Below are 12,363 nucleotides of genomic sequence, written 5' to 3' on the forward strand. Positions count from 1 at the left end.
TTCATTCTTCACCAGAACACATTTGAAGAAAAATATCTCAGCTCAGTAGGTCCTTAAAATGCAAGTGAATGGTGATCAGATTTTGAAGCTCCAAAAAGAACAGACAGCCAGCATAAACGTCATCCATACGACACCAGCGGTTAAATTAATGACTACTAAAATGATACGATCACTTTTGGTGCATATAATAACAATATTTAAGCACTGCATTTGTAAGTGTGTTTTACCATACCAAAATATATCCTATTAAAAATATTTATAGCCCAGAGAGTTTCTACCAATAGCCTACTTTTTTTTTTTTTTTTTTTTTTTTTTTGCATAATGCAAATACAAGTAAAAAGCTTTAACATACCTATAACATTTTAATTTAGGCCTATTTACCAATATTTACCTACATGTAAAATAAATATTTTTCATATGCAAATATTTACAGCTATTTTACTAATACTTTTAATTACAGCGTACAACCCTATTTATTTCATATAATAAATATTTATCCATACATTTTTTTTTTCTTTTTTAAGTAATTGCGTAACCTTTAACAAAGAGAAAATCACTGAGCCAGCAGATGGCATCGCGCGCCTGCTATGACGCAACACGCGCACCCGTCTCACTCCACCAGCTTCTTATTCATCGGTCCACCCGTGAACCATAATGTGACCATGACACACAGAGCCGCCTGAAGACAGAAAAGACAACAACATTCTCCTTCTCCGTGTCGTTGCGTGCAGTTATGTCTAAAACGCGCTGCCTCCTCTCGTCATGCCAGATCTTTCGGGGTGCCTGCTGCTCGCCGCGGTGCTGATTTTTTCCGAGGATGGGTGCGTGAGGAGAGCGGAGGGTGGGGTGTTCTCCCACGGCCTCGCCTCGCTGTCGGAGGAGGACAATGCCAGCAACTCACAGCCGGCCCCGCTCACGGCACAGAAGGATGCGACGGTGCCTCCATCAGGTAACGGTCACAGCGTCATCTTCAGCATCATCTGCATCCCAAGCATCAGCACCACCATCCAGCCCATATCAGCTCCGCAATTAAATGAGCTGTGCTTATAAATAAATAAGGATGTTTACACGAAGGGGTAGGCTACATGACAACAAAGGATCGTGCTGCGATTGTTTTATAACATATACATATATAGCATTTTACATGTATCCATTATTTTCAACCCTCTGGAGCTCTTATGCAATGCTATCCTAAGTGAAGACTCGCCTATTTTATTTGGTTTATTCAGGCCAGTCATTTCCACACTGTGCATTACAGCATAACTTAGAGGTGAATAGCTAATATGGTTGGGCAGCATCCTTGAACACCCCTTGTCTTGGCAGTACTACTTAAAGGAATATATTTCGGGTTAAATACAAGTTCAGCTCAGTTGACAGCATTTGTGGACCTTTCCATGCCTTAATCAAAATCACCGCAAAACATGGGCTCAGTCATGGGTGTGTGTGTGTCAGAAGATAAAATGAAGCAGGCTCTGTGTTTTGTCCTGTACTCCAAATCATACTTTCAACATCACTCACGTATTGTTCATTAATCGGAGATATTTCAAAGGGGCATTTCAAGGTCTCAGTATTTTAAGTGAAGTGCTCATCCAACATTTGGCACTTTGATCTATTTTTAAGTCCCTCTGACTGAGCCATTGGTCATTACTATTCCAAAGCTTTGCAGTTACCACAAGATTATACAGTCACCAACTATTTTTTTCAGGCATTGACACTCCCTATTACCAGTGTTGCATGAGTTCATTAAACGGGTGATTCAATGATCTTTTTATGCATTCAGCAAGTACTGTACATCTGTGTTACCTCAGGTAGGATCTTTTGCTAAGGCGGTTCACCTTAAAGTTCTTTCCTTTTGTTCAGTCTGAATGATATACTAATATCTGAATCATATTACAGAAGCTTCAGGCAAAATGTATGCACCATATACATTGTTATGCAGTGACATGTTTTATAAAGTGAAATGAAATTCTCCCTTACTAAAGCTTTGATCTTATCTTGGTCTCTAGAGCCCCTTCTGACACTGAAGGTTTGGGTGAAGGATGCGTCTAGCCAGAGGTTCCTGAAAGGAGCTCTGGTGGGTGTGTTTGTGAATGGATCTCAGATTCATTCCAACCAGACTCTGGAGAATGGAGAGGTCACTGTCACTGTCCCGTACCACCTTGGCCTGACCCTCACTCTGGTGGCCAGCATGGAGGGTTATGTACTCACCCAGTTGCCTTGGAAAACCACCAAGATGCCCAGTGAGTGCATAATCTTTTAAATGCGGTGTTAATTTATTGTTTTATTAGGTTAAGTTGACATTTTGCTAAGCACAGACAATATCATGTTGCGTTATTTGAATATTTTTTTTCAATCAAAAGGAAACTTTTACTGTAAGATTGTATATTTGATCCTCTTTAAATCCTCTTCTTTCCCATTGTATCCAGATATGTGATTGCTCTGTTTCTCAGTAAGATGGATTTAAAGGGATAGTTCACCCAAAAATGAAAATTCTCTTACCATTTACTCACCCTCCTGCCCTCTTAGATGTGTATGACTTACTTTCTTCTGCAGAACACAAATGAAGATTTTTAGAAGAATATCTCAGCTCTGTAGGTCCATACAATGCAAGTGGATGGTGAGCAGCACTTTAAAGCACCAAAACGCCAGATGTAGCAAAAGTAATCCTTATGACTCCAGTGTTTAAATCCATGTCTTCTAAAGCGATACAATCACTGTGAGTGAGAAACAGATCAATATATAAGTCCTATAAATGTTTACTGCTGGTCGCTCTCCAATCTGCGTTCATGAGAGGACCGAGGTCACACAGCCTCTCGTGTGAAGTAAGCGTGTTGGCATGTTCAAATGAAAGCAAAACCTAGGAAGCTATGATCCTGGCAGGCAGCAGATACCCCCACCCTAATCCTAACCAAATGGAGCCTGTAAGGCTTAGTACCCTGCCAGGAACAACCTGAGGCACCTTTCTCCCGTCGCGGTGTACAGCGTTCTGTTGTAAACTAACCGAGCTGCACTTTCGGTTGTATCGCTCACGCGTCAGTTCTCGTGTGAACATGCCAACTTGTTTACGTCACACGAGAGGCTGCCTGAACTCGGTCCTTTTATGAATGCGTATACGAGAGTGACCGGAAGTGAACATTTATAGTGAAAAAGGACTTAAATATTGATATGTTTCTCACCCAAAGCGATCATATAGCTTTAGAAGACATGGATTTTACCACTGGAGTCTTATGGATTACTTTTACTACGACTGTCTTTGCTTTTTGGAGCTTTAAAGTGCTGATCACCATTCACTTGTATTGTATGGACCTACAGAGCTGAGATATTCTTCTAAAAATCTTCATTTGTGTTCTGCTGAAGACCTGAAGAAAGAAAGTCATACACATCTGGGATGGCATGAGGGTGAGTAAATGATGAGAGAATTTTCATGTTTGGGTGAACCATTCCTTTAACAATGCAAAATAAACAGGGATAGAAAAACAGTGAGGCAGCTAGAATAAAGTTGTGAACCACAGTGACTTCACTTTGACATGCTGTTTAACACCCAACTTGAGCCCTAACCAACAGATATTATCTTTAAACATACAGTATGGAGAAATTCAGCTAATTCAATTTAATGAGAGGCAGTTTGCTGCTAATTTGAGCTCTGAGTATCTTCCAATTGTTTTCTAGTTTTATCTGTCATTACGATGTCCCTGCATCCTCAAACACAAGGGAACGTCTGGGTCTTTGAAGATACTGTGCTGATAACGCGAAAAACATCTGGTATGTCTGATAAAACAAAACAAAATTGTACTCTATTAGCTATTATTTTATCCTACTACCTGTTTGTACCATTGTGAAATTGAGAGCTGTTTTAACAAGTGTAATAAAAAGGCTAAAAATGAAGTAACTCCAAAACATGAATGTCATTCAACGTAGCACTCAAAGGAATAGTTCACCCACAAAATAATGAAAATTCTCTCATCAGTTTCTCATGTCATTCCAGATGTGTATTACTTTCTTTCTTCAGCAGAACACAAACAAAGTTTGAGCCGAATTTCTCAGCTCTGTAGGTCCAGACAATGCAAGTGAATGGTGGCCAGAACTTTGAAGCTCCAAAAAGCACATAAAGACAGCATAAATGTAATCCATACGACTCCACTGTTTATTCCATACCCTCTGAAGCAATTCAATCGATTTTAGGCGAGAACCGACAAAAATATAACTCCTTTTTCACTAAGATTCTTGATAGCAGTCTGCTTGGTGATCATGATTTCCATCTCGATTACACTTCCTAGCACCATCTAGCGCTCTGCGTATGTGTCAAGTACTAGAAAGTGTAATCGAGCTTTAAATCATGATTGTACCTATAGACTGCAATGACAAGATGTACAGCGAAAAAGGAGTTCTGTTTTGGTCTGTTCTCACCCGAAACCGATTAGTTTTGGTCAAATGTCTGATCACCTTTCACTTGCATTGTATGGACCTACAGAGCTGAGATATTCTTCTAAAAATATTTGTTTGTGTTCTGCAGAAGAAAAAACATCATACACATCTGGGATGGCATAAGGGTGAGTAAATGATGGGAGAATTTTCATTTTTGGGTGAACTATCCCTTTAACAAGCACAGATCAAGGTTGAAGATCAAACCTTTTTCTTCAGTTTAATTTTTGGAGCATGTAGCCTAACTGTCCTACATGACACAATGCATTTCTTCTGTGTAATATTCTTGGTAATTTCTATGTATTTATTTTCACATGTATTACAGACCTGTCGTTTCAGCCAAGTGTCCAGTTTCCCAAAAGTCTCCTCAAACTATCTGAGAACACCACCATCTCAATGCTGTCAGCTTATCTAACAACTCCAGCCCTGCCTGCAGAAAAAGATGCACATTTCTTTACTCTAAGCCTGAGTGGTAAAGGAGGAAATTTAATTTGTCTTTAAATTAATTGTACCTAACCATGACCCAGTACTGCAAGCAAATCTAAGAATAAGTCTTGTCATTTCATAGTACATGTCATGAGTAGATGCTGACACTATACCTTTCATTCAGATGTCAATGATCTGTAAAACTGAGGGGAGTGTATAGAAGGGCAGCTTAAGTCAATAAGGTTACAACTGTTTAGACTTGATACTGCATTGATTAGCAAATGATTTGATTTGGCCATACCAGGCCGCTTGGCCACCCAGACTTAAACAAGGTCTAATGCGATGCCACATTGTAGACAAACTATTGCTCCTTTAGACAACACAGCCACAAAATACAATTTTGCAATCCATTCTTCTGCAGACTCTAAAATAAAACTGTTATTTTTTTTATCCCCCTTTACAGGTTATAGGAATGTCAAGTTGAGCCCCTTGGTTATGATCAGTGCCCAACTAGTGTCTAATAGAAATGAGATTGACATCAGAGGACCCATTCAGCTCACAGTACCACTTCCCTACCACACCCACTTACGGCCCTCAGACTCACTTCCTGGGTGGAACTTCAACATGACCACAGGTAACATTTCAGCATTGTAAGGCTGCAGGCTTGCAGATTCTTAAAGCTGTGCTTCATATCTTTCACTGTTTTCTATAAGTGGGGGAGGTGCAACATAATCGCACAGGAAATCGACATGTACAGTAGCTTTCAAATGGTCATTTATCTTGAAATCGACACAGTTCTACCAAATTGCTGACAAGCCCCATTCCCCATCAGACATTTTTGCATCAATTCAAATGTTTTTACATTTCCTTCTGGTGCCACTGATAACTTGTTACGTGAACAACCTCTGAGACATGGGTTCTGGTCCCATGGAAACAAGGAAGTAATCGCATTTATATAAACAATGGTGGGCTTGAGTCGGAGGTTCACTCTAAAAATTTTATTCCACTGACTGTTAGGTTTAGGTTTGGGTTAGGGTGTAGGGTTGCATTCCTGTGATTGAATTACATCATTTAAAACTATAAACACAACTCGCTTTTGGCTCCACTCTGTTGACATTTCGCCCAGGAACTGGAGTTCACACGTCCAAGACGTTCAAAAGCACTTCCAGCTTTGGCCACTGGAGGGTGGTAGTTCAAATTTTGGTAAGCACAAACCAATTTAAGTAGCAGAACTTTCTAAATACTGTTGCTGAACTCACAGTGCTATCAGTCTGTGAGGTGTAGCCTAGTGGTTAAAGATCTGGTTAACCACAAGGTTGTAGGATCAAATCCCACAAGGGCTGATTCGTACACTGAAAAAAGACACTTAACCCAAGGTTACTCCAGGGCTCTGTCCTTCTCATGTACTTAGAGGTTTTTTCCACCCGTGTTTGATTGCTTGGTCTGCACCAGAGTTCAATTCCACCCCCTCACTGGGTTGTAATATATGGAAAACGAGTGCAATGTGAGTACTAGAAGCATCTGTTTACCCGTTAACAGGTACCACTGCATGTTAACGACACCTTCTTTGTGACCATACATACTGTAAAACCTCCTCTCTTTATTTATGGTTTTGTCCCTTTGCTTTTACTGCCAAAACTTAATGCACAATAAATGACACATGTGTCTGTCTGCCATGTGCACATTGTGAGGAATGCAAAACAATACGAGCTGCTTACTGAAGGCATTTTCAGTAGCAATGACACGAGCAAGAGTGCTATATGGCCTTGCAACAGCACGGCTGTGATTCAGCCGCAGGCTCACTGAATGCCGAGTGCCTTCAGTGAGCAGCTCATATTTTATACAAAAGTTCAAATTTGGATAAACTAAGGATTGTCACAAAAAAATAAATAAAAAAAATGCATTTGTACATGGAACTACTTTCTTATGCCACGGATCAGGATCTGCCGTTGCTAATTGCAGACAAGCCTCTATTACTAATTCAAAAATGTCACTTCAGAACTAGTAACGATGGCTTGGGCTTTTTCTAACATGTCATTGGAGAAACAAGGATGGTATGTGTGTGTTTGAGAGAGAGAAAAAGAGAGAGATTGAGCTTGTGCGACTACCTGCATCTGTCGCGACTCTCAAGCAGTAGTGTAGTGTTCTGGTCAAATACATCCTATTTTCTCTGTGTAAAAATAGCCGTTCGAGCGGGGTGCCCCCTGAGTATTTCGTGGTAGCCGGTGCGCAAGAGTCATTCACTATAGAAACCGTTCTCTCCTCCGCCATGTTGAATATTTATATCTCCTTCCAATGTGGAAACTCCAGTAAAAGGAAAGTGTCTGGAGTATGTTTTAGATTACTCTGTCTGTTGTGTTTCTTAACTGTAATGAGTCTTAATTCTGAAGCTGTTAGTTCAACTGTATTTCCCAGCTGTAGACATGTTGTAGTAATCTGAGCGATCATGGAGTGAGAGACAATGCTGATGACTTCAAAGAAACCACTCACTGACTGACGTGCGTGGATTCAATGCAGGTCAAACTTAACTGACTCATAACACATAAAAAAGGTCTTTTGTCACCACGTGCTGGCTAATGTCACGGAAAAATGAAGACACAAATCTAGTTCTTTTACATATCTGCACTGCTCTTACACTTTACTTTAGAATGCCACGAACACAAGCGGAGTGATACAAACAGTAAAACATCTGAGTGCTGATGTGTGAGACATCAGTACTCATGGAACGGCTCTCGTCCAATCAGATTCAAGGACCGGAACTAACTGTTGTATAAACTATATTATACAACAGTTAGTTTAGCTCCTGGAATCTGATTGGATGAGAGGCATCCATAAGTGTTGATATACAGTCCAATAGCCCTGGGACACTTTATTGTTTGTATCGTGTTGCTTGTGTTCGTGGCATTCCAAACCAGAGTAATAAGAGAAGTACAGAGAGTTAGAGGTGTGGATTTTGATTCATCCTTGTGACATTACATATTTACACCAGTAGGTGGTGATAAAAATCTTTTATGTATTATTATGAGTGAGTTTTCGAATCATTAACTCAAAATTATTAGTTAAGAAAACACAGGGTAATTCGCGGCTGAAACAATGGAAGTGAATGAGAACGATTTGTTCACTTCAAAGATCTGATTAGAAAAAAACACTGATTCGTTTAACGCACGGAATACCACTAGAGAGCATCTGCGTTGTCTTTCAGTGAGCAGGTTTCATGAAAATCAGAACATCGGCATTAACAGCCATACTGGTAAACTGTATGGAACAACAGCACTCTTGCTCGTGTGATATTGCTTAATTAGACAAATTATACGTTGTCAGTAGAGGTTCACTTCTGCAGCTTGCTCCAGTTTGCTGCCCCACCAGATTGTAAACCACACAGGAGACCGCACGAATCATACCCCAAACCACCATTTCAAGTGTACTCTAGTGGGGTGTGCGGCTGCCCTTCCAAATTTAGAAAAATAGCTTTCATATCATTAAAACGAACACATGTCAGATTTGGGTACACACCCAAAGTTCTAGTGTGAAAGTGCCCTAAGTCACTTTGGATAAGAAACTATTTGCTAAATGACAAATGAGTTGATCAAAAAAATGAACTTTATGCTTCTATATCAAGTTTATCATGGTTAGGCACTGGGCTGGATCTAGTGGGGTGCTGGGATGGGCCTTGCCCCCTCAAATTATCGCTATGCCCCCCCAAGTGCAAGTGAAACACTTGGCAACATGGCAATAACCATAACCCTATCGTGAGTGCGCTGGAGAAACACTCGCGCAAACACCCCTCCATCGTTGTTTATTGCCCCTCTAATGTTACATGTCTAGATCCGGGCCTGGTCTCTAAATTTAGCACTTTATCCAACAGAAGCAGTAAATGAGTTTTGTCATTACAGGTACCTGGGTGAATAAAGGTGTAGGCACAGTTCGGATGGAAAAAAATGGCCTGGTCTGGACTTATGTAGCACCTCATCTTGGCAACTGGATTGCTGCCCCATCACCTTTCTCAGGTAAGAATCGGGGAAGTGTAACATTTGTAATTAAAATATAGTAAAACTCACTCACCAGCCCATGCAATTACTGTTTAAACTAATGCATTTCATTTTCATTAATGGTGTCCATGGTGAAATCTAAATAGGTGTCTTTTTCTTCTGTTCATTTGCAGCCCTGTAACCAGATGTCTGTTTGTGTAAATCTAGGTTATATGGGGCATGCAAGCTCAATGGATTTCATTTCCTACCACACATACCTTCTCGTGGGTATCTTGGGAGGGACTCTTGTGATAGTCATTGGATTTTTATCTGTGATTATATTTCATTGCAGGTAAGAGTTAATTTAACCATACAAACATCATTGTATCAGCATCTTATAAAAACTAATGAGTTAAACAATTGCAGGACTTATCTCATTTGAACAAACATGTTTATTTCATGGTATCCAGAGAATCAAAGGCATTCTCTCATTCCTCTGACTCTTTGGGCAGTTAAAACTTCCTAGCGATCATCCTTTTGAATTCTCATTTTATAGAGCTTTAAACCATGAGGCAGGAAGAAAGCGATGGAATTCCACCAGGCTCACGGTACTGAAGAAAGACCAGACCACATCAACCAACGGCAATGAGGCTCAAGAGCTTTTCTTTCGTAATGGTGACCGATCTTATTCACTGGCTGCAAGAAGCCATGAAGCATCGGACTCCCCACGGCACCAAGCCAGCTTTAACATTTATGTGGAAAATGTTGCTCGGCCTGTGGGCAATCTGTATGAGAACATTGGAGCTGTGGGATTAGAAAGCCTTAGAGCCCCAGTGACAAATCTTTATGTTAATTGTGATGAAGTGGCAAAGCTTCGAGAGAAATCGGAACAGAATGCCTCATATCAGGGTGGTGCAGAGAATGTTGTTTTCAAAGACAAGCTGTTCCATATCTATAACCAGCCTGTGGCTATTGTACAGGGCCCAGAGCTCTTTAATTCCCAGGGACAGGCCGACCCTTCTGGAAGCAGATCTGCCACTTTCCCGCGGAATGGCATGGAGCACGGAGCTCAGACAGAGCGGACCTTGAAAGACAGTTTCACCCAGACGTTACCCAAAGTCCCCCAGCAGGACAGCGATGAGCAGCAGGCTCTGGAAGGAGCGCAGGCTGCCGCCATTAACCCAGGCCTATGGGGCCGCTACAGTCATCTCCTGGAATCCGTGTCTGTCCCGGGAACTTTGAATGAAGCAGCTGGGATGGGGCCTTTCCGAGGGGAACTCCAGGGAATATCGGAGCAAACCTTGCTGGAGCTTTCCAAGGGCAAGCCCTCTATTCACCCACCCCGGGCCTGGTTTGTGTCTCTGGATGGTAAACCAGTGGCCCAAGTTCGTCACTCTGTAATCGAACTTCAGGGAAGACATCGTCCAGGCAGCAGCAACGACACAAGCTTGGATTCTGGAGTGGACATGAACGAGCTGCAGCAGCCTCTGCAGAAAAGTGAGGAGCCCTCGAGCGCTAGCATGGCTAAAATAAGTGGAAATCAGGAGCAGGACTTGAGCAGCAGTGAAATTGGGAGTCCCGAGGATATGTCCCTGAGGAACACCCTGGAGGGCAGCAGTGCAGCCATTCCCAATATCCCAGAGGACAGGGATGCAGGGGACACCTCTAGTGAATCCAAATCTACCCCTCCACCACGGAGGCTGCGAAAGGTTCGAGAGAAGAAACCAGAGAAGAAGTCTTCTCGGCACGTGAGGGAGGAGAGACCACCAACGAAACACTAGCTGAATAACCTGTGTGTAACTGTAGCTTTTTGGTGTCTGAAAAATGGTTTTGATCAAATAGCCTTATTATATAAACATCAGGAACAATGGTTAAAATTAAAAATGCCTGTCTTGTCCTGCCGTAGCTCAAAGTAATTCTTGTGGCAACTCTAAGTTGACTGTATCAAGCATTTTTGCAGTTCATTTGTACACAATTTCAAACCGCATTATATAATGTTTTTACAAATTCTTTGAAAGAACATATTTGTTTACCTTCAAAAGTTAATTGTAAAAATATGTATATACTGTAGCTACATATCTGCTGCCCTGAGAGCACAATGCTTGTACCCACAATACTCTTCTAGTGCTCGTGATGAGTCTGCATTCTAAAACAGCAGTTTAAATGTGTTAGCTGGATTGCTTGTGTTGCTGGAAATCAGTTTCTGTTCTTCAGTTCAGATCTTCAGATACTGAAATGTAACACACAAGGAACTGCCACAGACTGCCATGAATAAAATACAATGATAGAATAAAATTGTGAAAAACTAAGCAATGTTATAAAATAAACCTAAGCACTCTATATGCACCAATGCACCAGTGTGTTTCACAGACACAGGGTTTTCTGGGGTACTTTGAGGGAGCAACTGAGGCCTTTAAGGTCATATGCTTTTTTTGACGCACTGTACTTATTTAATATATTATTGCTAGTCATGTTTGCATGTCTTCCATTGTGATGCTTTAACCATTCAATGTTTTCATCTGTAAGAATGTAGTACCTATAAACATTGAAGATATGTCTCAGGTTATGCCTTACATTACAAGGCCATGAACCTAGCATATTAAGATGTTTCTTGTGCTAATGTGTTTAGTGTCAAATATTTCTTCACGACAACAAATCATTATTAACTCATGTGTTGAATCCTTTGTAGCTTCATTATTTTTGACAGTTTATTTACTGTCTATTTATTATTGACAGTTACAACAATAAGACTAGTTTGTTGTCAGGCAGCAATTTAAAATAAATCAAATTTAAGAGGACAAACTGAGTTTCACATTTTAAAATTATGTATGACTGAGAAAGAGAGAAGATTGTTTTGTGTCAATTGAATGTTTTTAAAGGAGTTTGTGTTATACTGTAGCATTTATTATTTATAGATACTTACAATATTTTTTAATGACTTCTCAATACACTGGTTTAAATGGCTCGTGAGCCACTTCCTGAATGCTTTACAATACAGCTTGTAACCTTTTTGTGCACATTTAATAAAGGTACTAAACCAAAAATAAAGTTGTATTTACCCAAAACTGATCAGAACAGAATAAACTGGTTTTTAACAATATAAATAAACATTTAAACATTAAACAAATGCTTATAAAAATATTATTGCTAATTATATAAATGCACATTTAAATATTATTGTCTCTTATTTAAATGTCAATTATGGTTAATTTTTCAAGGTTGGGCTCCTGAATTCAGGATTGATCAGAAATCTTTCGTCTTTGCATTTAGGGATTTTGTTTATTTGGGATTAGGGATTACATTTTTAAATCTTGTCATTCAAGCAGGCTTTCTTTAATCACAGCTGTACTTGTAACCCTAAATTAATTTGCTGGTCTTTAATGTACGTATTCATGGGCAGAGTTCATGTACTGCACATGTGTCAAGCTCGAGGCAGATTAATCCAGCTTCAAATCATGATCGCGCCTGTAAGAGACTGCAGATGTCAAGATTTATAGTGATCCAGCCAAAACCGTCCGTATCACTTCAGAAGACATGGATTTAACCA

At 40.3% G+C, this 12,363-nt stretch overlaps 1 protein-coding gene across 1 annotated transcript; it reads left to right on the top strand.

The window, feature by feature from the left end:
• The first annotated feature begins 591 nt into the window (after positions 1-591).
• LOC127449151 (protein FAM171B-like) lies at positions 592-11,886 on the top strand. The gene is made up of 8 exons (XM_051712383.1): positions 592-949; positions 2,007-2,240; positions 3,670-3,762; positions 4,748-4,894; positions 5,312-5,482; positions 8,742-8,855; positions 9,045-9,168; positions 9,373-11,886. Exons 1-8 carry the CDS (start codon positions 763-765, stop codon positions 10,595-10,597), a joined length of 2,295 nt encoding a protein of 764 aa, XP_051568343.1. The 5' UTR covers positions 592-762; the 3' UTR covers positions 10,598-11,886.
• Positions 11,887-12,363: the final 477 nt, after the last annotated feature.

The sequence above is a fragment of the Myxocyprinus asiaticus genome, chromosome 12, assembly GCF_019703515.2.
Source record: "Myxocyprinus asiaticus isolate MX2 ecotype Aquarium Trade chromosome 12, UBuf_Myxa_2, whole genome shotgun sequence".
NCBI classification, from domain to species: Eukaryota; Metazoa; Chordata; class Actinopteri; order Cypriniformes; family Catostomidae; genus Myxocyprinus; species Myxocyprinus asiaticus.

Excerpts from the sequence above, each read along its gene's own strand:
- LOC127449151 (XM_051712383.1), top strand. The coding sequence starts at position 763 with ATGCCAGATCTTTCGGGGTGCCTGCTGCTCGCCGCGGTGCTGATTTTT. Across the intron at positions 3,763-4,747 it reads GATAACGCGAAAAACATCTG|ACCTGTCGTTTCAGCCAAGT; the intron begins GTATGTCTGATA and ends CATGTATTACAG. Across the intron at positions 4,895-5,311 it reads CTTTACTCTAAGCCTGAGTG|GTTATAGGAATGTCAAGTTG; the intron begins GTAAAGGAGGAA and ends CCCCCTTTACAG.